The sequence below is a fragment of the Amblyomma mixtum genome, chromosome 8 (assembly GCF_055824585.1).
Source record: "Amblyomma mixtum isolate Tamu chromosome 8, ASM5582458v1, whole genome shotgun sequence".
In the NCBI taxonomy this organism is placed as follows: domain Eukaryota; kingdom Metazoa; phylum Arthropoda; class Arachnida; order Ixodida; family Ixodidae; genus Amblyomma; species Amblyomma mixtum.
Window position 1 is genome coordinate 16,319,524 of NC_143019.1, and position 24,601 is coordinate 16,344,124.

The 24,601-nt window shown below is 47.9% G+C and overlaps 2 protein-coding genes across 2 annotated transcripts; one reads left to right on the top strand and one right to left on the bottom strand.

The window, feature by feature from the left end:
* Window positions 1-159: 159 nt before the first annotated feature.
* On the top strand, window positions 160-19,401 carry LOC149331486 (bifunctional lysine-specific demethylase and histidyl-hydroxylase NO66-like). The gene is made up of 12 exons (XM_089556657.1): window positions 160-481; window positions 643-744; window positions 1,721-1,899; window positions 3,883-4,203; window positions 5,459-5,566; window positions 5,675-5,709; window positions 11,710-11,804; window positions 14,172-14,255; window positions 14,906-15,010; window positions 15,837-15,978; window positions 16,515-16,629; window positions 18,362-19,401. Exons 1-12 carry the CDS (start codon window positions 434-436, stop codon window positions 18,621-18,623), a joined length of 1,596 nt encoding a protein of 531 aa, XP_089412783.1. The 5' UTR covers window positions 160-433; the 3' UTR covers window positions 18,624-19,401.
* Window positions 19,214-24,515, bottom strand: LOC149331487 (galactosylgalactosylxylosylprotein 3-beta-glucuronosyltransferase 3-like). The gene is made up of 6 exons (XM_089556660.1): window positions 24,259-24,515; window positions 24,096-24,175; window positions 23,857-24,018; window positions 22,926-23,210; window positions 22,429-22,550; window positions 19,214-20,880 (listed from the first exon to the last, which is right to left on the bottom strand). The coding sequence occupies exons 1-6, from the start codon at window positions 24,338-24,340 to the stop codon at window positions 20,601-20,603; spliced, it is 1,011 nt and encodes a 336-aa protein (XP_089412786.1). The 5' UTR covers window positions 24,341-24,515; the 3' UTR covers window positions 19,214-20,600.
* Between the last annotated feature and the right edge of the window lie 86 nt (window positions 24,516-24,601).

Here is a 24,601-nt window from a genome sequence, read left to right on the forward strand (position 1 = left end):
ATATAAATGTAAAAAAGAACAATAAAGAAAACGGAAACAAAAAATTATGCATCCTTGCTTGTTTTATTTTTTTCTCTTTCCCCTCCTCCCTCACACACATGCACACGCACAAAAAAAAAAAAAAACGAGAACAACGCAGACTGACCATAAAGAGAACACTGCAAGACGAGCCAAGTCAAACTGTAGTCTGCAGTGCGGGGCCGGCTGTCGTGCGCGTGTGTGTAAATGGCATGTAAACAACGGTTAGAATGTGTTAGTGTACTCGGTAATTAATCACTTAGTTGCGTAATTACAGGGTCATTGCCTGGAAAGTTTTCACCTCACTATATTTTTCGGTGTCGTGGTCCATTTGTGTCATAAACGTTGTCTTGGGGCTACCTGCAGCTTAGCACACGTGCTCCGAAAGCGTGTTTCGCGTTTGCGGGAACGCGCAATGAATCGGAAGGTGGAATCTGCGATTGCGGTATACAAGAGACGGAAGGTGAGACCAGTTTCGCTGACGCCGTTGCCGACGGCTTGAGTCTGTCAAAGGCGTTAGGTTTTAAGCCGCTGGTTTCAGCAGCTGTACTTACAACTGTCATGACAACCAGTCATGTGAGTTGTCGAATACGAGTTGTGCGTTCTTTGCCTAAACTGATGCAGGAAGTGAAAGAAAGGAAGAAATCTCTCAGGACTTCTACCGCCCGGTCTCCCGAGTGTCGCTCCGAAAAACAACGGCGCAAACGAAGGTCCAGTTCACATGAGGTGCTGTTTTTTCGTCACTAAATGGAGCTTGAAACGCCCTTTAAGAAAGCCGCTGTTCTGTATGTTTGTTGAAGGAAACACTACTACTGTATAATTTGAATGAGAAAATTAAGCTAATCTCTAAACGCCTAAACGTCGTGTACGGACTCAGACACAAGAAATCAATACCGAAATTAAAAATTCCATCACCGGTGGTACAGCAGTATTGCCAACAAAAAAAACTAGCTCTACTTAGTAGCGTACCTAGAACCTGACACATTGCTTTTGGAAATGTATTAAGAAGTTGAACTTTTTGTAAAACTGTGGGAATTTAAGTTATTTTGCGGGCAGGCGATACAGCTTAAAAAAAAAAAAAAAACGCAGTTGGTAATATTTGGTCATGGTCTTCGGCATCCTGTATTACTCCTTTGACCAGTCACAATAGTAAACGAAATCAACTTTTTAATGGTTGACTATATCAGACACGCCAAGAGATGAGGAAACTTCAACAATGGACTGCTCCTTCATCGGGGAGGAATTCTGTGGGGAAGTCATGAATGTGGGCGGAGCTTCACTGCAGGCTAGCATCCGACTGTAGGTGACATGTTTAGCGTCACAGAGTTAAACATGGTTGGCTAAGTATGATACAACTCAAAAAACAGCATTTGCTAGCATTGGGCCGTGGTCCACAGCGTCCTGTATTACTCCGCTGGCAACTGTAAACGAAATCAGCTTTTTAATGCTTGACTATATCAAACAATCCACGTGTCAAAATCCTAGAGCTTATAATTTTTTTCTTGTGATGAGCTTCTTGTTTACATAACAAGAAACATTTAAGCAGTGGACGACTTTTTCGTCGTGGAGGAATTCTGTGCGCAGAGGCTGAATGTGGGCAGAGCTTCACTGCAGACTTAAGTTGTATCCGACTATAGATCACTGATTCAAGTCTGTTGTGCCTTTTGCAACATTCAGTACATAATATTCTTTTGTGTTACAGAAAAATGCCAAAATCAAGAAACAAGAAGAGTGTGCAGTCTATGACAGCGTGAATGGCTGCACGTCCAGCAATGATGACTCACAGGAGGCACAGTACATTGTCTCGGGAGGAAGTGAACGGGCTGCAGAACGTTGTTTCGACTGGCTTATTCAGCCTGTCGAAAGGGACCGCTTCTTTAGGTGGGTGTTGAAAGTACAACTTGACAGATGTGCCGTGAACTGCTGTTGGCGTGGATGAATGTGACCATACCACTTGCTTTGTATAAACACATTCTAAAACAAAGCTTAAACAAGCCAGCAACAGAGTGGACTTGTCATTTTATTTGTTGTGATCAACGTGAAATTATTGTGCTAAGCTTGTCACGTGATCAACATACTTCTTTGGGACCTCCATGAATAAGTAAGACACAAGAAAAAGCACAAATTAGCTGTATTTTGGTATTGAATGGCTTGTTGGAGAATTGCTTATAGTAAAAACTTATTCTGCACTAGCCCAATCTGGTCATATAGTTCTTGTGAATTTGTTTTTGAGGCAAACTCAAATTATCCTGCAGGCCTACAGTTTCTCATGCTTTTTTGTTTGCTTCATTTTTAGGTGCAAATACCAACTGCTAGTATTGCGGCCTGTGTGCTAAATGTTTTGCACCAAGGAAAAAATTATCTTGAAAATACTTGTGATCTGAAATTGCAATGCTTAGGAGGGAAGAGCGGTGCTTCAAGAAAGTTCTAATTGTCTGCCCTCCATTTAACCAGCCTTTCTTGAGCCTCTGAACAACTGCGACTTAGTTTCTCAATGTGCGTGGCAGGCCGTTTGTGGTTTGGCATTAGTCCATCCCGTTATTGGTATTTGGTTTGGCACAAGACCAGCTGGCATTTTTGCTTCAATTAATTTGCCTGATTGGTTTTTTTACATCACAGAGCTGCACTATGAGCTCTGAGGCACCCAGTAGTGGATTGCTTTAGATTAATTTTGACCACCGAAGTTTCAGTGCATAGTAGTCTTGCATTTCATCTCCATTGAAACGTGGCTGCTATGGCTTGGATGATGTTTGGGGCTGAAATGATGAAGCTGCAGCTGGTCAGCTTTTAACAGTACCACTTAGTATTGGACAAACAGTTGGACAGTGGTGTGTCATGGAGCAGAACAGCAAAACAACCTGCAAACAATGCACATTTTTTCTGTGGTCATGTTAAAGGGATCGAACACCGACCAAAACATGTTATGAGATTGCGGCGGAAATGAAAAGATTGTGCCTCATATTGTAAGAATTGAGTCCTGCAGTATCGAATAAACAAGGATTTATAATTTTAATTTGGCATTGAAAATCTCACTAAAAGCCACCTTGCAGTGAAACCCGCCATTATCGTTGTATCCCACCATGTGACGAATGCTTGGTAAAATATTGCTGATTTAAGTGCACAATGCTTTTTTTTTTCTTTCAAGAGTGTTTGTCATGTTTTATTTTGCACTCTCTTCAGTGTGCCCCTTCAACTGAAAGCAACGCTCTTGTCGCATCGTTGACCACATGCTTTTAGCTTTTGTCACTAGATGGCGCCACTGTGTTTCGTAACGCACTAGATGATGAGGTGTACAGCACTGTGCCAGAGCAACTTTAGGTGTAGAAACTAAAATAGACACTATTTATATTTAGAGTGTCTAATTACTGTCTGGCAGGCGAGGTTTACATTCGTTTGGGTACAGCACTTTTGTGAACTTGCAATCGCCATCACGCTCGCTGATCATGGCTTCCAGCAGCGGGATACATAAAATTGGGTGCACACAATGATTGAATAATTTTCAGTAAAAACCTATAGCATTTCCAAAGAAAAAACAGTGCAGAATCCAGCACCTTAGATAGCATTCTTTCCGTTGTGTTGAAAAAAATTGGGTGCTTAAAGTTCAGCATTCGATACCTGTAAAGATTTGGCCTGCTGTACATTTGCTTGATGTAACTCAAACCAAACTGGTATTAGATACCAGTCTGTGTCAAAGGTTGACCATGTAGAATGTAATGGCTTACGTGTGAGTATCTTCTGAGCAGAAAGTGCTTGTTGGTTGCGTGCCATACAATGTAACTAACTTAGTCATTTAGGTATGTCTAATGCCTGAAGCATACACGCTAAGTGTGCACGTGTGTGTGATGCGTGCAATGTGCCCTGCAGGGAGCTGTGGGAGCAGAAGCCCATGCTGGTGAGGCGACACCAGTGGGACTTCTACCGGGGCTTGATGAGCTGCGAGCAGCTGGACCGGATCCTGCGCGAGCGCAGCCTTTTCTTCACGGAGAACATCGATCTCACCACGTACGAGGGCGGCAAGCGCGAGACGCACAACCCGGATGGGCGCGCTCATGCGGCGGTTGTCTGGGATGCCTTCCAGAAGGGCTGTTCGGTGCGCCTGCTCAACCCGCAGACGTACAGCCGTGCTGTCTGGCGCCTCTGCTCGGTGCTGCAGGAGTTCTTTGGAAGCTTCGTCGGTGCAAACCTGTGAGTATTCTCTCTCTCTCTGTAATAGCCCCGAACTGCGGGGAGGTCATTTGGCTCTGCCTGTGTAATGGGCTAACAAAGAGGGTTCAGCTTAAGTTAAGAACAACGCAGCGAGCTATGGAAAGGAAAATGATAGGTATAACATTAAGAGATCGAAAGCGGGCGGAGTGGGTGAGGGAACAAACGCGTGTTAATGACATCTTAGTTGAAATCAAGAGGAAGAAATGGGCTTGGGCAAGGCATGTAATGCGAAGGCAAGATAACCGCTGGTCCTTAAGGGTAACGGAGTGGATTCCAAGAGAAAGCAAACGTAGCAGGGGACGGCAGAAGGTTAGGTGGGCGGATGAGATTAAGAAGTTTGCGGGGATACAGTGGCGGCAACTGACAAAGGACAGGGTTAATTGGAGAGACATGGGAGAGGCCTTTGCCCTGCAGTGGGTGTAGTCAGGCTGACGATGATGATGATGATGATGGCGTAATGGCCACTGGACAGTATTATAGCATGCTCACTGAACGTGTTGCTATCAGATTTGAGTCAGGTCATGAATTCATGTTTTTTGAGGTGCGGTACACATCGTATAGTGTGGCCTTTGAGGTGTCCAAGCCTTCTTAGTAAAGTAATATGCTGATGGCAAGAACTAGGTGTGCAAGCTTTTTCAGGGGTTGAAGCCCGACAGGTGCCTATTTCACACCACCCTTGCTTTTGGTTGTACCTCTCAAGATTTTGATTTTGTTGCAGTGGTGCACCAGCTGTGTTTTTGTGTCGCAGAACTTTTGGTTTAATTCTTGTTACGCACCCTCACCCCTGAGTTTGTTGACCCCTAAGTTTTTCAGAGTGCATCAGAGCGCACTAACGTATCTTGTGAAATTGTGCAAAAAAATAAATAAAAGCTGATCTTGCTGTACATTTGTTGAATCTGGGAGTCATGGGTAACAGAAGTTGGCTGTGCGCACTGCACGAGATCATGCTGGTCTGCTTCCTGCATTCTTGCGTATTGTAATTTTTCAAAGCACCTTTCAGTCATGGAAATTGCCATCTTCACACTAGCAATGCATCTGTGTCCACCCTTGCAACCATTGCTGTTCTTTCCCATCTTTCTTGTTGTGTTTCATGTTTTGGCAGTGTGGAAGATGGTGGCGAATACTGTGCTAGTTAGAGTTGGCTAGCGCGCACTTATTTGCGGTGCAGCTTTTTGCTCTTTGTCATGTCTTGAATTGCATGCCTGTCATGTCCATGCCATTGTTGTTATCGCAGGTACCTGACACCTGCTGGGTCCCAAGGGTTTGCCCCCCACTATGACGACATTGAGGCATTTGTCGTTCAATTGGAAGGTCGCAAGTGCTGGCGACTCTACGCTCCAAGGTGTGTCCCCTCCAGCCGGAATTCTGGAGCCCTTTGCTCGGTTTGTTAGCTTTGCCACATGACCTGCAGGTTTCCGTGATCATCACCAGCAATGTCTGTCTCTTGCAGGGACCCCTCTGAAGAGCTGCCTAGATTCTCAAGTGGCAAGTGAACCTTATTCTTTTGTATCTGTTATGTTCAACCAGTAGGCAAGACGTAGGCCTAGTTGAAAACTGAAAATTCGTTTGACTCGAAACTTGCTTACAAGGCGATGTTCTCCAAGTTGCTTGACATGGGCCCCGAAATCTCCCACAGCAAACATTTTTTAAAGGGACACTGAGGAGAGCTCTATTAATATTTTTTTTATAGCAAAATCCGATAGTTCGGCATTTCATGGCTTTGATGCCACTTGGCCGGCAGCGAAAGATGCATTTATTTCTAAGAAATTTGGATTCGAAGTTGAAAAAGTTTTTCCTGCCGCTCTGATTCAAACTGGGGTTCTCCTATGACGACACAGGAGTAAGTGACGTGAAACATGACGTGCACATGACGTAATGCAGACTCCGTGATTTCTGGCTCCTAGCGGTGCGGCCTAGCAGCAGCCGAAAAGAAAGCTACCGCCGGCCGCATGTTGAAGGCATCTATCGGCTATTGCGGCCGTCGCTACCGTCGCTTCGTTTACGTTTGCACCGACGTTTTGCCAGCGTTACAATGGATCCCGTTCTCGAAGTCGTCAACGAAGTTCTCACAAATAGACACCTTTAGCAACCGTGTACCTTGTTACCGTTAGCGGAATACCGGGAGCCCGCATACCGCTGTGAGCCGGCGCTGATTGGTCCCGGCGCTGCAGGAGCGCGCGTAGCCGTCGGGTACGTGGCGTCATCTGGCGACGTCAAAGAGATTTGCGCATGCATTTGCTGCGCCTCAGTGATTCGTGGCTTCTCGTGTCCTAGTGTTGCTAGAACTATTGGTTCTAGCAACACTGTTTTGTCCTATGACGTCATGAAGCTTGTACTTGCGAGTTTGGCCTGTGGCGGCGATACCTGCATTTTGGTTCTTTCTCTTTTCTACGTTACAAGAGCTTTGTTGTCAGTATGAATTGCGTTTTTGTAATCAGGAGCTGGTATTCTGTCGATACAAGCCAACTTCAATTTCTCCTCAGTGTCCCTTTAAAGCATTTTGTATCAGCTGCATGATCAATGATCAAAAGTTTCCCCTCACTGCCTGCTGGTTTTTTTTTTCTCCTTTTACTCATTCTGCTATGCCGGATGCTATGTGTCTGCACCAGCTGTGCAAAATGCTCGCAGTGCTCCACATATTGATCTGGTTATGCTGCATTCTTATTAGAATGGAGAGTTATGAGCTCAGGCTAACTGTTTGGAACTCTATTCCCAACGTTCTGTTTCCAACCAGCCCCACAGAACACACAAAGAATACGTAGAACCCCGCTGTTACGTTCCTCACTGCTGCGTTTTCCCGGCTGTTACGTCGTTTTCGTCCGGTCCCGGCATAGCTCCCATAGGATCCAATGTATTGGGAACCCCGCTGTTACGTCGTAGCCGAGGAAACGATCCCGCATGATACGTCGCAACCGGGCTCCCCGAACCCGCCCGGGCAATGCGCGCCAACCGCCATTTTGATTTTTGACGAGTCTTGGCCAGGCTTGGCTACGGAACTGGCTGCAAGAAGCCGCACGCGAGTTGGAGAGGCCGCCACTAGATGGCTATCTGCCTCGCGATGTGTGTCGCCGTGTGTGTCGTGTACCTAGGCGGGGCAGCAGACCAATATCAAGCGAATTTGAGTATCATTCAGTGCATCAAAGCAGATGCAAGCCGCTGGGCACTCGACAAGGAAATTATTGTTTTCGGTGACTTCAACGGGCACATCCAAGAGCTGGACGGGTACACCGATCCCAATGGTGAGCTCCTGCAGACTCTGGCTCAGGACCTTTCTCTGGAGGTCACTAATCTGCGGGCGGACTGCCAAGGTGCGTTCACGTGGTGTGCTCGGGGGAGTCGCACCTGCATAGACTATGCTCTTGTCAGCAGGCGCCTAGCTCCCCTCATGTGTCGCGTGCACATAGATGAAGAGGGCCGCTACAGCCTTGGAAGCGACCATAACCGCATACGACTTGACTTTACAACCTCCGCTAGGCGCAGTACGCCACAGAATCGCAGGCGGTCTACCAAGCGCTTCCTGCCCATCAAGGCGTACGAGGCTGTCGCAGAAGAATTCGAAGAAAGCCTGGCCCGCGAAGAGTCCGCGACATACGACCAGTACGTGACTGAACTGCGTAGCATCATGGCAAGGCAGGAGACTCTGGCCCGCTCGAGAGGAGGACGGTCCAGAAAAAGGTGGTGGGATGATGAGGTGAAAGCTGCCTATAAAGCGCGAAGGCTTGCAAACCGCCATCACCGCTATGCTCTGAAGATGCTGACCACGGATGAAGCACTTGCAGCCTGGGGCACCTACCTCGAACGCAAGCACGAAATGCAGGCAATGATACAGCGTAAAATTGCCGAGGCAGATCGGCAGACGCTCGCAGAGATTAAGTCCGCTGGTAAAAATGCAGCAGCTAAATTACGTAGCGTCTATGGACGGCAGAACACCAGACCCGCTGATCAGAGATGAAGAAACGGGAAAGACAGGCGATCTCCACCGCATACTGACAGACCACATGAGGCAACTATACGCAACTGATGGCACGCCATACGTCTTCGAAGGCGTGGAAACACCCTCACGACCTCTGGACGACAGGCATTGGACGGTTTCGAGTGGAGCAGTCGACAGGGCCATTGGCAAAATCAGCGCGCGTACAGCCTGCGGTTTGGATGGCATCCCCGCTGGCCTCGTCAAGTGCCTCGGTGCCCAGTCAAGAAAACAAATGGCGAATATCTTCGGGGGCATTCTGGAAGGTGCACCAATACCAGCAGACTGGCTTCGTGCAAGAGTGACACTGATTCCCAAGAGGGGTGGGGACAGCGGCCTTCTGCGTGACTACCGGCCTCTGACAGTGACAAGTGTAATGTACAGAGTGTTTACGCAGGTGTTAAAAGTGCGGATGAGTGGCTGGGCGGAGCAAAATGGGCATCTGACGGAGCTCCAAAATGGTTTTCGTCGAGACCGGCGGCTGGAGGACAATATTTTTGTCCTCACCCAGTGTATTGAGGTTGCAAGAAGGGAAGCTCGTGGGCTGACCTGCTGTTTTATGGACGTCGCGAAGGCGTATGACAGCGTACCACATGAGCCTCTAATGCAACGCCTAGAGTCATTGGAAATGCCCTCCGCCTGGATCGACGTGCTTCGTCGCCTCTATGCACGCTGCACAGTGGTGGCCACAGTGTGCGGCGTCAGCTCGGAGCCAGTGGCCGTACAGAAAGGGTTGAGGCAGGGCTGCCCGTTGTCCCCTCTTTTGTATATGTTGTACGCTGCAGGGGTGGAGCGCAAGCTGTTGGAAGCGCAGTTGGGGTTCACGCTAAGCTACATCAGCGGTGGTGTAAAGGACCGATGGATATTACCGGGCCTAGTCTTTGCCGATGATGTAGTATTAATGGCAGAGACCAATGCGGACCTCCAGGCTCTCATCAACATATGCGCTGAGACCATGGCGCCACTTGGCCTGAGCTTCAACTCAAAGAAGTCGGCGGTGCTGTGTTTTTCAGCGCCGCTGGACGCCGAGCAGCCGGTCCACCTACCAAACGGGGACGTCCTCGAGATGGCAACTGAATACCGATACCTAGGCATTAGGTTCAGCACGCAGCCAGAATATGCTGCAAAACATGAGGAACACTTGAAACAAGCTTCGCAGCGAGCGGGAAACATATTGAGAAGGCGGTGCCTATGGGGCTGCAATCGATTTGTTATGGTCCGCGAGCTGTGGAAGGCAGTTCATGTGCCCGCATTGTCATTTGCAAACTCAGTTATCTGCGTGACAGCGCCCACAAGGGAATGGCTCGAGCGTGGTCAGCGAGCGGTGGGACGTCTGGCGCCTGGGTGTCATGGGCGGGTGGCTAACGAGGCAGTGCAGGGAGACCTCGGTTGGTCTACCTTCGAGGCTCGCGAGGCAAGAAGCAAAATAGCCTACGACGGCCGGCTGCGCCTGATGCACAAAAATCGATGGGCGCGCAGAGTCTTTGACTATGTAAGTCAATACTGCCTGCGGACTACATGGGTGAAGCGGCTCCAACACCTTCGTCGCAAGTTCGGCTTCTTCAGAAATGAAGTACAAGCCGACAACGCGAGGAAATGGGCCAAGGCAGTTAATACCCAAGTGCATGCGCAGGAGCGAGAGGCGTGGAGGGCTGCCATGGAGGGGAAGTCGACACTGGAAGTGTACCGGGCAGCCAAGCAGGACATCTGCGTTGAGAGCTTCTACGACAACAGTGTAGGCAGCCGCCTGTTGTTTGAGGCACGCGCGGGTGCCATGCCAACGCTTGTGTACCGCAAGCGCTTCGACACTACAGTCGAATGCACCCAGTGCAGAGCCTGCGGAGAGCACGACGAAACAACGGAGCACATCGTCCTACTCTGCGAGAAGCTGCCAACGCCACCGCACGAGGGCGCTACGTTTCCGCAGGCACTGGGTTTCCGTTCTTCGAACGAGGGCTGCACAGCAGATGCGGCAAACCATGCGGCAGTTGCAGCGACGAAGCGCCGACTGACAGAGTGGTGGACGCTGGTGCGACATTAGACCAGTACTGTTTCGTCGGTATTCGCGTGTGTGTTTGCCGCTTCGCGTTTGATAGTGGTGTTTTTATGTGTGTATCTATCCAGCCAGGGCACCTTTGGTAGGCGCCCGCCCGTTACAAAGGGAAGGCTACATCATCATCATCATCATCATCATCACCGAATGCCACGATCTTTATCGTGGGAGGTGGTGACGAGGAGGCGCGCGGCTGCGGTCGCTTATCTGTTTTTCTCAGCCAGCGTCCGCTTCGGCGGATGCAGTTGTTGCAACGCGCGTCTTTTCTTTTCTTTTTCTCTTTCCTCTTATCTTTCACCTCTCCTCTATCTGCAAGTGACAGCGGTGGTGGCTCGGCTGGAGCCAGTAGGCAGGCCCGTGCAATTTCCTTTTCATCCTTCTCTCAGTCGCAACATCTTTATCGTGCTTTGATGGCGTGATAGTGTTGCACAAGTGGAAGGCGCTTCCCCTTGAGGAAAAGCTGGACGTACTAAACGCAGTCGACAGGCAGTCAGGGCGGCCTACGCGGGCGCGGCGAGCAGCCTACGAACATTTCAGTGCTTGACGCTGTGCACAACGTCGCTTCAGCGTGGACTGCAGTGAGCGCGTGAACTGCACAGCACTGCTGCGTGCGGTGTGGCCGCACCGCAAAGCGACGCTGACAGCAATGTGGCCTTTGCTGTTGAGAAACGCGTTGTTCTTTCCAGCGAGCGAAGGAACTGCAATCCACCGTTCTCGATTTTTTAAAGTCCAATTTGCGGAAATAAATTGTTTCAAGTCAAAGCTGCCCTGTTTTCATTAATTTTCGGTGCTTTCCTCACTGTTGCGTTTTCCCGGCTGTTGCGTTTTTTTTTCCCGGTCCGGTGAAAAACGTATGAACGGGGTTCTACTAGGCTAGAAAGAAATTAACAGAAAACTCCCTGAAAACATAAAATGGGACTGCAATGCGATTGATCCAATTGTAAATCAAAGTTTGGTAGCTGCAAGGTGTCTTGGAATTACGCTAGTTCTTTCATACAAGTATGTTGGACACAGCGTCCTCAAGTTAAAGCCTCATTCAAAAGTCACCGTGCCACAGAGTTGAGTAGATAGCACTACGTAGTGGGGTGCCTGCGGCATCCTTGAAGCTTCAAACCTGTATAGGGCGGAAGAAGTACTAGTACGCACCACTCGCTAGTTTTTGGGCTGCACAGTTGCTGTATGTCCCCTGCTTCACAGCTTCAGAACAAATGTTTGGGGACTTTTCAGAACTTTTGAGGACTTTTTGGACTTCACTTGTGGACTTTGTCTCACACACTCAAAGAAACAACAGAAATGTGGGATATAAGAGAGCACTCAACTTTTGGCCTCGCTTAGACGTAATGCTAGATGCCAGTAATGTGGCCCTGTGTGCAACGAGCAGTGGGACTGCTGGCAATATGCTTGTTTGCAATGTAACATTCTGATTCTAAATTATTGCATCCGTTCTTCAATGATTTTCCAGGAAATTTCAGTCCCGACGAAATAGGGAAACCGATCTTGGAAGCTGTCTTGGAGCCGGGAGACCTGCTGTATTTCCCTCGTGGCATCATACACCAGGTACTTGGGAACCTTAGAGAGGCACTGAACTGAATTACAACTATAGACTAAGTTGCATTGTTTTAAAGACACCATTATACCATGCAGCTGCGATTCTCAGCTTTGTTTGCTCATGAAACATCTAGCAAACAGAGCTTTTTGTCTGTATACAGAGAATTCCGTTTTTATGTGCGGGAATTTAAAAAATTCCTGTGAGCAAACTACTGGCCTAATCGAGAGCAAACTTCGCTCACGGGGTAGCATATTATGGTCTACGTTATTTGAGATGTAATTAAACGTCGGTACTTGCCTGCATTTCCTGAAATTAAGAAGAAACTGCTGTCAACTGCGAGTAAAGCTGTCGCAGACGAGAGCTATACGCGAGCCGAGCTGCTGGTTTGACAGGGCGCGCCATCTGCCGGAAGGCGAGGCAAACGACGTCCCGGCTCGTCTGCTCGTCGAATCTCTCCTTCCGGTAGATGGCGCGCCCTGTCAAACCAGCTGCTCGGCTCGCGTATAGCTCTCGTCTGCGACAGCTTTACTCGCAGTTGACAGCAGTTTCTTCTTAATTTCAGGAAATGCAGGCAAGTACCGACGTTTAATTACATCTCAAATAACGTAGACCATAATATGCTACCCCGTGAGCGAAGTTTGCTCTCGATTAGGCCAGTAGTTTGCTCACAGGAATTTTTTAAATTCCCGCACATAAAAATGGAATTCTCTGTATATGAAGCACGTAGATACGGCTTGCAAACTACTGCACACGTAATAATAAAATGCTTGCCATTTTGGTCATGCTGGCGTAGTAAGTTTCCTTTTCTGTTAGTGAATTCAGCAAGACAAAGGCAAGACAGCGTGATGGTTTCTATTCCAGTAAAATGTAACCTGGGACTCTCCCATTGGTGCCTTCATAATGACACCACAGAAAATGTTGCCAGTCAGATTGAGTGCATAGGAAATGAGCAGCACCATTGAAAATGGTTTCCTGATAAAATGTTAATGTGAAGTGCAGTGAACCAGTTAGTATTATGAGCAAATGAGTGATGTATGGAATGGAGCCACTTCCTTCCGTGATGTTTTGTTGTCCTGGCATAAGTAGAAATAAACTGTCATCCGGTGTCTTGAGTATAGTATGCTTCCTGGTGATGCTCGGGAAGTCCCTTTGCCTTCTCGTGGTCCTCGATGTCTGCAATGTGCCTGGGCTGTAGTCGGATACAACTCAAGAACGAAGCAGCTTTTCCCCCGTCAAAGGACCCCCTTCCAGCCAATGGCGTCGGCCGATTCTCATGACCCTGCTAGCGTGACAGTGCAGGGAGCGGTGTGACAATGCAAGGAGGGGACTACATCGACCATGGAGGGAGGGGATAATCATCTTTTATCCGCCACTCCCTCAGGACCGGCCGACGCCATTGGCTGAAAGAGGGTCCTTTGAAGGGCAAAAGCCGCTTCGTTCTTGAGTTGTATCTGACTGTAGTTGTAGTAAAGTTTCACAGGTTCTTTATCTTCCTCGCACCAGGGGTGCCCCGCCAGAGACGGTTTGTTCCAATTGGAAGACTGAAGCTTCTTTCTTCGCACCAGGGGTGCCCCGTCAGAGACGGTCTCAAAATGTGTTGACACGCAGGGATAAAAAAGGGAATAACTGAAGATTTATATACAGCTATTTACAGCGTATAGAAGTTTAGACACTCAAGACAAATTAAACGGCAAAACGATACAAAACAACAAAAAATGTGGAACTGGCTAACACTTGGGGAGGCCCCTACTCGGCATAGCCGAAGATGCATAGCATCTCACCTTAGCGCAGAACCCCGCTTCCAGCTCCGGGGCCCGGTTTTAAAGCACTAAAGGCCCGGCCCACATTTCATAGCTTCCAATCATGTTGTGCTCTTAACATGATTGGTTCTTCAAGGGCATGGTCAGCTCTCCGGCTTCAACAAGGTAAACCACCCTCTCTACCACTAAATAAACATAAAAACAAACACAAATACACATTCGTGCCAGTACGTACGCGAATCGGTATCGCGGGGCGGGGGACACCCTTACTTCCTGGCGCGTTCGCGAGCGGCCGCGTTCCGAGAAAGGAGACGCTTCGCTTTGAGCGCTCCCAGCCGCGTTCCGATGACCCCGCGTACACTAACGATCCCTTACAGTTGTGCTAAGAGCATTCTGTGAGTAGTTGTGAATAATGTGTGAACAACTTTCCCCGTTGCAGTTCCCTGATGCAAGACGTCTGCTCAATGTTCCATGTTGCTTTCGCTGGGGTGGGTTATGCAGGCCAGGTGCCTTGAGTTTTGCTGCATTTCTAACCATAGCTTAAGGGGTTCAAGCCTTTTTTTTTGCATATTAGTATTGTGACAGTGTTTTTTATTGGTGCTGTCCTGTTTGCAGGCTTACACACCTGAAGATGTCCATTCTCTGCACCTGACACTTTCCACATGTCAACGAAACACCTGGGGAGACCTTTTTGAGAAGGTGTGTTTCTGCGTGAAATCGTCCTCCTGTGTATCTTTTGTAGTTTCCTGTCATATTGTCGCTTTGTTGTTGGCCAGTTTGTTCTGTATAATGTGACTGGGGAAAATCGTATGGCAGAAAGCATTACATGGCTATCACTTGCGTCAACTAGCAGTTCTTAGCATCATAAACTGCAGCTTATAGATTATGCACGGTCCCTGAAAGCATTCTGAGCTGGTTGTGTTGACACTTGGAAGCCACTGCGAGGACCAAGTATTGAGGAGGCAAAAAAAACAACTTTTATCCGACGAGGCTTGTTTAACGTGTTTCATGAAATAATGAAACGGCTGTGCACAATGTATAAAAAACTCTTCTTTAGCACAAGCATTCATTTCAGTGGAAGACCACAGGCTGCCTCGAAAGTGAATTGGGTCTTCATGATGGCTGAGTGCTTGGGAAGTTTTAAAGCGATTGGTGTGAATAGTGTAATTTGCTCTTTTCTTAGCAGTATTTGCTAAGCAATGCCTGCAGTACTGCTTTTGAGTTTTTTCACAGGCAGCCAGCATTTTGCTGCTTGGTACTCCATGCTGAGAAAGCAGGGTTTTGGGCTAGCATAGCATGACTGCACGAAGGTTCTTGGTGACGCAGTTGTTCCCATCTGTTCCTTTCAGATGATTCCCCGAGCAGTGCAGCTGGCGATCGAGGAAGACGTGGAGTTCAGGAAATCGCTGCCGAGGGGTTACCTCAACTACATGGGCATAGCCAATTCTGAAGTGGTCAGTGTCTCAGAGCTGTATACTTCTTCGTTTTTAGCTGTTCCAGCAGCCTGTGTGACTTGAGGCGTGGCTTTGCAGTAGTACTATATCAGTGTTGCTTTCTGGAGGGATTTTTGTTTGGGGTGCTCTAACTTTCAGTGACAGTGAAAAACCGTCATGGTAGACTCGGTGCGGCAGCATGCGTAGGCGTAGTCTTATGTGGATTTAATATTGTTATTTTGCATCGTGTAGCCAACATAAGTAATGTATGCATTGGCAGAGCGGTAGAGAAAGTGCCAGACGTAAGGATGCTTTGGAAGAACAATTAGCATACCATGATATATGCAGCATAGACAGCATGGGGACACACCTTCCATTTCTTTTAAGAGCATTAGCTATTACTTATCACGTTTCGAGGTTTTGTGGGGTCTGCTACCACGCTGAGATCACAGCGCCATCTGTGGCAGCAACTAGAAAACAGCACATCTCGCATTGCGACTTGTAGTGCCATCTACAGTAGCATTGTAGAAACAACCAGCTGCCGCGTGCCAATGATGATGTCACGGTCCAATATGGCAGATAGAGGTGGAACTATGTGAGTGTGACGTATGAATCTCATTCATATCAATTCTAGTAAACCAAACAGCTAACACAAACTTTGTGTTTTGCACAAAATAAAGGTTCACCAGCTGAGTGATGTCAATATCCCAGCATTAAAGAGCAAGCCACTGCTCCAGTGTGAAGCACTGAAATCCTCGAGCCTCCACTCGTACCATGTCTGGACAGATGAACTGCTATGCCACACTTCTCGCTCCATGGTGTGCCTCCATTGCCTGAACTGGTGCAGGTGAGCGATGATCGTGAGGCCTTCTTGGAGAAGGTGGGCCACCTGGTGAGGAAGCTGGTCAACTACTGCCCCGTCGACGCAGCTGTGGACCAGTGCGGCAAGGCCCACCTGCACGAAGCGCTTCCACCGCTTCTTTCACAGGGTAGGCCTCTTCTTATTTGCTGTGGTTCTCCTGACCAGCCTTTCTGAGCTGCCGCTTTGAAGAAATCAGCTGGACTGTAACATGACCAAACTGTTTTGTTTTGTTTCAGTGTCTTTGTTTGGTTTTGCATGTGTAGTTACAAAGAACAAAAAATAAGTTGAATGATATCCATACCCAGTGACATTCCTATTTTTTTTGTTTAGGCCACGTATAAAGCAAAATTTACAGTTAGCTTAACGAGTTGCAGTGGCAAATACTGCGACGAAGAATGTCGCCGGGTACGGGAACTCTCTGGCTATCAGTTCGTGTAATAAAAAGCAACGAATGCAATGAGAAAGTTCATTAAAACTGCTTAAAAGTTACCTAATTTCGCTCTGGACATTGGTCTAACACCACCAGCTCAATTATGATTAAATTTTTGGAATCAGAAGAGAGAAACACAGCTGTGTGCAAAATTTCATGGGATTCTAGCTATAAATAAAGAGGTTAGTTTTAAGACCCCCCCCCCTTAAAGTTGGTGGTGGTTGTCTGTGCAGAGGAGCGCAGCCGTAGTGTCCACAGTGGGGAGCGCTGGCACTGTGGGCAGGTGGTGGATGCCCAGGAACTGGACCCAGACACCCAAGTGCGGCTCGCTCGCCGAAACGCAGTCAGGTGGGTGCGTTTACTCAGCCGGGAAAGGGAGCTCTCTGACGCCTCGGGTCACGTTCCATCCGGGAGTCCCGTTTGCTGCCAGCTGTTGTGAAGTTAATTTTTTATGCGAAGCATATTACTAGAGGTACACTACAGCCCTTCACCGTGGTTACGCGCCGTGCACACCACGTGACACATGACGTCACGACAGAGGAAGATGAGGGTCCACCTCGCGCCGTCGCTGTGGTTGCACGCCGTGCAGACCACGTGGTACAGTGACGACACACCACGTGACACAATGACGTCATGACAGATCGCCGTCACGCGCTGGGAGAGGGAGAACGATGCCATCGCCCAGACACCGGAATGTCCTCGAGCGGCATTCCCGCGCATTTCGAATGGGCGTTCACACTTGGTGTAGGTGAAACGCTCGCTCCACCGGGCAGGCGGACGCGGCTTCCGTGGCAATCCAGGCGCCCACCCAACGCGCGTCTCGGGGTTAGTCGGCGTTCCGCTGTAGCCACGCCGTTGTCTTCCCCCACGACGAAGGCTTCTAGTGGTTGTATTAAAATGACCAAGTATTCAACCAAGGAAAGCCATGTATTAACAAGCCTAGCCATCAATATGCTTCGCATCTGACCAGGGTTAACCAAGTTAAGCCTCAGCCATTTTTTTTTTTTTTTTCACTTTCATTAAGGCATGTGTGAAGGTCTGAGCAAGTGCACATGCTTGGTATGGCTCTGGGGATGCTGTTCGGTAATTTGGCTTGTTGGCTTAGTAAAGAAACACCGTCCATCCTTCTTTTATCATCTCATTTTGCGCTAAAGATTTCTTTTTTCAGTTATCACATTTTATGTTACCACGTTTTGGATTTCATCTGTCTTGTGGAAGTAGTACTGGGAGAATTTGATTTCTTATTAAACCTAAACCTTTGCGCGAGCATGGTGTCATCTTCCACGGCCTCAGTGTTATTTAAGAGGCAATAGTTGGGAAACGCGTGCAACACAACCGAGCGTGCCAAAACCACCGATGCAGCGCCGCCACACCTCCTTTTCTTTGCCACGATTGCTTTGTGCTGCTAACACTCACTCCTTTGTTTCCTTCCCTATTCCTCCCTGTCTTTCTCAGCAGAATGCACCGCCTTCTTTCCACGTTTATGCCAGCCTTACTCTTTGTTTTGGGTGAGGGGGGGCTTTCCCTCACGGCCCCCCCAAGGCCTTTGAAAAGCTGGCTTCTCTGTGCCGCTCATGAGCATGGTGGTTAAGCCATCTCGGAGAGCGCCGCTTTATTGTCTTCGATATTTACTTGCCTCTGACTGTTGGCCTTGTGATTATGCAGTTATGTCCGTGGCTGTGAGATGTCTAGACTGAGCCCGTGTCGCGATGCCGTTATTCTGTGGGAAGGACGTCGCCACGCGCAGACACTCTTTACTATATCCGTTTCGTTACTAAAGACGTGTACTATAATTGAAAAAAAAAAAAGTGCGGTTATCAATGGAAGGTGAAATGGCACCACAGTTTCACTTTACCATACACCTGAGTTGACTATAGCAGGGTTCTGCTTTAACTTTGGCCTGTTGCGCATTAATTGGAATGCAGGTTGACCTGCAGCAGATTTTCAGAATTGCAAAAATAAGGTCTTTTCGTTTCGTTTCATCGTCGCTGTTGCTCACAGGGGTAGTGGCCATGCTGGCTTATCTGAAGTGTGTAGCAGTTTGTTCTGCATCCGATGCCAGCAAGTTTGTTCTCTGCAGGCTGGTCGTAGAAGAGGAGGAGGTGCGTCTCTACCACTCCTTTGACAACAGCCGGCGGTACAAGGGACGCGATCCCCAGTGGATCGTCTTGGAAGAAGACCAAGCCCCAGCCGTGGAGGCACTCTTGCATGCCTACCCTGGCTACCTGAAGGTCGATGACCTCCCCCTGGATAACCCCGTTGACCGGCTCGAGCTGGCAAGCCTTCTCTACGACAAGGGCTTGCTGATATCCAAGCTCCCCCTTGAAATAACCGACGACTAGGCATGTGTGTGAGACCCATCATTGCAACTTCCGGTGGCAGCCTGTAGCTGACAGTCCTTTCAGAGGACTGGTGCTGTTTGGGCATGAACAATGGGGCAAGGACAGTAGTTTGGATTGTGCTATGCACATCTGATTTTGCATGAACTGGAAAAGGAGCACTGCCTTGTCCTTTTGGCACTTGGAATTATTGACTATCATCACTGCAGTTAGACTTGATGTTGCTGGTGTGAACAGTTCCAAGGCAAGCACTGCTTTATTTGAAGTCTACCCTTGTTGCAGAGCTGCAGTCTTGTCATCACAAGTGCTTATACTGCACAGTGGAAGTTAAATTCTGTTCTGTGAATAGTCATTGTGTAACTTCCTTTTGCGGTTGTGCATAATGGTGAATGGCGGCACATATTTATGTAGCTTGCAGCTATATATGCCAATTTGTGCACTAGACTTTGCGGTGGCTGCACACACATGCTGTGAATGAAAATGTCAGCATGCTCATGTCCAGTGAATTCAGGTCTCCTGGCTACAGAGTGAGTGGAGACATGCGGCATGTTGTTAGAGTTCCAACTGTTACAACATCAACCGAACTGTGAAGATTGCAGTGAGCACACAACATTTATTCACCATGGGCATGATACAAGTGGCAGTGTTTTGTTTAAACTTTGGCAATGCAGGGTTGGCTGTGCTAACCAGGAATCATGTACACCATCTCTATCTAGCCTGTTGCTAACATGCAGGGCACAGAGAAGGGGACAAACAAAAATAAAAATAGTTTGCATCTGGTGATTTGCATATTCATTACGAGTGTTTCTGCTGAGAAACCAGGTTTGACACTGCATCTCACTGATGTGAGAACACCAGCGATTAATTTATCCTGGTTGCCCGACCAGAACCGAATTTTTCCGTCTGTGAAGATGCGAGAATGGTTTAACGTCCCAAAGCGACTCAGGCTATGAGGGATGCCGTAGTGAAGGGCTCCAGAAATTTCGACCACCTGGAGTTCTTTAACGTGCACTGACATCGCACAGTACACGGGCCTCTAGAATTTCGTCTCCATCGAAATTCAACTGTCGCGGCCAGGATCGAATCCGCGTCTTTCAGGCCAGCAGCCGAGCGCCATAATGCGAGAATGGTGCATGGCTTTGTTTTACCATGAGAACACAAGGAAGGTACTAATTGTGATTCCTTCTTCCATGGCCAAATGGACGTTCTTGTTGAAAATTCATTGTGGTCCCATGCTCTTTGCCGGTTTTTTTTTTCCCAGCTGCTAGTAGGACATTATGCACTAGTCACACGCACCATTCAATTCACAAGAGAGGTCTTCATTCACTCCGGCCATGAAACTCCATTTAGCAATCTGGGCAGCTCCTGTATGTGAAGGAAAATGCAATCAGGCACCCGCCTACAAGCTCTTATGTCGCCTGTGTGGTGCAATTTTCAAACACACCACATAAGTTAGTTCACTTCCACCAGGTGGCGCGACAATCTGCAAGCTTCCAAATTTTCACCCAATTGGTATCCCAGATTTTATGGAGTAGGGTATTTTGAGAAGTTTCCGATTTACCACCCGCAATGGATCTGAAAATTCTCAAAACACCCTGCTCTATAAAATGCGGCATGCCGATTAAGTGAAAATTTGGAAGTTTGTATATTGTCACGCCACCTGATGGCAGGAAATTAACTTCTCGGGTGTGTTTGCAAATTGCACCACACTGCTGACAGCTCACACCAGAGCTCGTAGGTGGTGCCTGATCTTTAGCGGAAGCTTGAGACGCAGTCTCTTCCTACGCTGGCTCGGTGTGCCGCCATATTTCCCGGTCGAGCCACCAAGGTCATCATGAAGCAATGTCTTCTGACCCCCTAGTGTCGACCTCAAGTTCTGTTTTTCTTTTTTCTGAACTATTAAATTTTTTCCTCCCCTTTGCGAAGTTGCACAATCAGTATGATCAGGCAGCTCTGACTTTGCAAAGCGTGTCTGCACAACTATGCTTGGGAGCGTGGCTTGGCTGCAGCTTGCTTCGGGCGCTTCTTGCCGAGGCGTCGCTCCTGATCCAGCTTTGGTTTCTCGGTGCGTGTGTGCCACACGAGGACGAGGGTGCAGTTGCGAGCGCGAGGCTCCAGCTCCTCTGGTCCCGACAGCAGTCGCGACAGCAGGAAGGACTCCTGCTGACCGCGGGGCAGCTGAAGCCGAAACTGGGCACCGGGATGGTCGAGGAGTAGGCGGAGAGAGACAGCGAAACCTGCCATGTCCAGAGGGTAGCGCCTGCCAAAAGACAGTTGGCGATGGAACATGGAATGTCTACTACAACTAGCTTCACACTTTTGCAGTGCAGTGCGAAAGACAAGAGAATGCACACGACCACCACTAGTGATTTCTAATGGGTGTTTATTCTATTCAGATGAGCGTCCTTCTAATGCACGACAATGCAAGAAATTCTAGGGATAGTTGTAAGCCAAGAAAAGTAAACACAAAGATGGTTTGGTTTGGTTTATGGCGTTTAACGTCCCAAAGCGACTGAGGCTATGAGAGACGCCGTAGTGAAGGGCTCCGGAAATTTCGACCACCTGGGGTTCTTTAACGTGCACTGAGAGAGGTAGTAAACACAAAGAGAGGTAGTAATGAAACTATGCAGTTGAAGGTTAGACGCAGCAGCCAAATTCAATAGCTGCAAATGTCAAAATTCGGAGCCGTTTTGTCCATTCTATAGCCGATTAAACAGCAACAGCTAGCTTACAGACTGCCACTTATGAAAGGGCCTTTACGCAAACTAAGTCTTGCAGAAGCTTTTAATTTTTTATGGAGGTTGTTGGTCAGCATTAACTTCTGCACAGAATGTGTACTGTTCTCATTTGCATAAATAATGCAATTAAGATAGTAAATGTAGCTAAACCTGTGGACACATCTGATGCCAAGGCACAATATTTGGAGTACGCAACTGAGTTGCGATACTGGCATGGCCATCATAACCATCTTTTCCATCAAGTAAATGCACTGTCTCATATTGCTGTCTTTCACTTTTGGTAGTTCATAGCGATAATAACTGGTTTTGAGGAAAGGAAAGGTGCAGTAACTATCTCACTCTCAGCGGTCACATGAACAGTGCCACGAGGGAAAGGATGAAAGAAGGAAGGGTCACCATAGTGGAGGCTCCGGGCTATTTTAGACCACAGCTGCAGGTCTCTAACTTGCACCGACATCGCACAGCACACGGGTATATTGTGAATTTCACCTCCGTCTGATGTGGCCGCCACAGCTAGGATTAGGTGCCGCACCATCTGGCTTAGCAACTGAACACTGTAACCACCCAGCCATCATTGTGCATATGATTACCGATTTGTGTGCGACCATTTGTAGTTCATTAAGTTGCCCACAATATATGTTACTAGTACTCTAGTACTGCATTATACTTGCTACAAAGAATATTCTTCAGACATGTAACGTTAAGAGATCGGAAGAGGGCGGAGTGGGTGAGGGAACAAACGCGGGTTAATGACATCTTAGTTGAAATCAAGAGGAAGAAATGGGCTTGGTAATGCGAAGGCAAGATAACCGCTGGTCCTTAAGGGTAACGGAGTGGATTCCAAGAGAAAGCAAACGTAGCAGGGGGCGGCAGAAAGTTAGGAGGGCGGGTGAGATTAAGAAGTTTGCGGGGATATACAGTGGCCGCAACTGGCAAAGGACAGGGTTAATTGGAGAGACATGGGAGAGGCCTTTGCCCTGCAGTGGGTGTAGTCAGGCTGATGATGATGATGATGAATAAAGAAGTTGGTTTGTTCCTTCTGCAAAAGAATGCAGTGCAGCTGTTCTCACCTGTTTGGCTTCCAGGCAGCATTCCAACCAACAACATGTCCATCTCGAACAATGGGACCCTCTACCATGAGGCCCCCCACCAAACCCACGGGCCACACAGATACCTTGACAGTTTTCCTCATCTGCAAGACATGCATTTCACTAGCAAAATCGCTCATGGCAGCTGAGTTTTATATCACAAGAATGGTAGTCGTAACAGTAGGAAATGCTTCCTACAGTTGCAAACGTTGCGGTCACCGATTGATGTGAGCATGCACACACGCTGTACTCTCCAATGTTTCTAGCAGCATTGGGTATATGATGCAAGATGAAAAATGTTAGTTTACTAGCTAGCCTGCTGGATGCAAAAAATGTCAAGAGCACAGATAAGCCCTTACAAGTTACGGCATCATGAATCCTTACTAAGAAGTTCGGACACGTGTTAGACGTACGTAATTTGACAGTCTCACTCAAACGCTTTGAAAACGAGCGAACAGCGGGGATTCCTTTCACTTTACCTCATCGAATAGACGTAGATCGTACGTATTGTCGTCGTCAGCAAAGTAGACAACGCCATTCGTATCCAGCTGCCCCGCATTTGTTCTGAGCCAATTTAAGGCTTCGTTTCTTTGTAGGACTCCCTTTGGAAGAAGCCAGCTGGGGTCGTCAGGCCTCAGCTTGTGATTAGCAGGGGTGGCTGCATACAGGTGAGTATAGGACACGCCGCAACGAGCCAGGAAGTCTGAAACCAACGCTGTTCGGTTGCTCGAATCTTCGACAACGATCCAGTGTAAATGTGGTACCTAGGGAAAGGAAACGACGACACGTAGAAGGAATAAACTGTCAGTCAGTTCGGGTAATTAGGCCAAATGCGGATATGCACGCTAGCATGGCTTCAATTGTCGGTTGCAGCTATGACCTACTAGGTGGAACAAAGCTACCACCTAATTACCGCACCAACTTCCGTTTAGCCACTGTGCAAGCATCATTCGAATTACAATGCGGGGAATCGCGCACTAAAAGAAAAAAATTCAGGGCGCACTTTGGCTCTCTAAAGTGCTGCAAGGCGAAAGCGTTTCCTGGCACACTGTTTGTTTTTATTTACTTCATTTTTCATATTTTTTAATTTTTGCTCCTTTTCTTATTCTTATATTTGTTATTTTTATTTCCATATCATTTTTAGTTTATTTATGAAATCCATGCATTCACTAGATGCGCCTTTATTCATGCTCGAACTTTGAGCCTTCGTGGCGGAGTGGCAGCGTCTCCGCTTCAAATGCAAATGGTTCGATTCCCACCTTCGGCGCAGTTTCTTTTTAAGCAGTGACGCCGAAAGGCGGACAAATCTGCTGACACGGCTGCCGACACGTCTGCTAACGACAGTATGAGGCAATTAAAGGCTTTCGCCTTAAAAAAAGATCGACCAAAGATTCAAGTTCTCCGACTCACCAAACGGAAAGTGTGCGATAGCCGCGTCAATTCGGCTTCTTGAACGGGGCGCGCATACGTCGGTGTTATCACGTATATGACCGGCAATAGTTTCCAATCTGCAAGCTTCTCGACGGCATCGATGCAGTTCGCGGGTGCCCCTGATGACTGCAGATTCGTCACCTGCGGATCATCATGACTTTTCTGAGTGCGAAGACACTAATCAAAGGCATTAAAGTTCTGAAGATATTGAAAATTACAATGTTCTGCAGACAACGATACTTCCAACTGCTCGTGGCCAGAGTTATTCGATTTTGATCCAAGCATTGTTGCGTTGTTACTGAAAAAAAAAAAATCAAAACAACTGTTATTTTTGAACATGCTTTCTGGGTAAACACTGACAACCATAAAAAGAGAACGTACTTAGCTGCACAATGAGCCATGCGACGAAAAAGCAGACAGCTACTGTCAGGAACGTGTTGCGACGACAGATTTGGGCGACCATTGGCGGCGGTCATAGGCGTGCCTCGAATCAGGAGCACTGTACGAAGCTACAGGAAGCCTCTGATGTTGTCCCACAAAACTTGTGTAAGCTGTCATTGGTATGATTTTGAAGTGGAAGCAAGCATGACTCCACCACCCGATTACAGCTGACGCGCGCCCATCCCTACTCAACAACGTGCTTGGCTAGCGGCTGGCTCTGGCTAGTGCGCCAGTCGTTTTTCATGCGTTTTTCGATCAATGACGTCAGCTCACGAGTTGATCC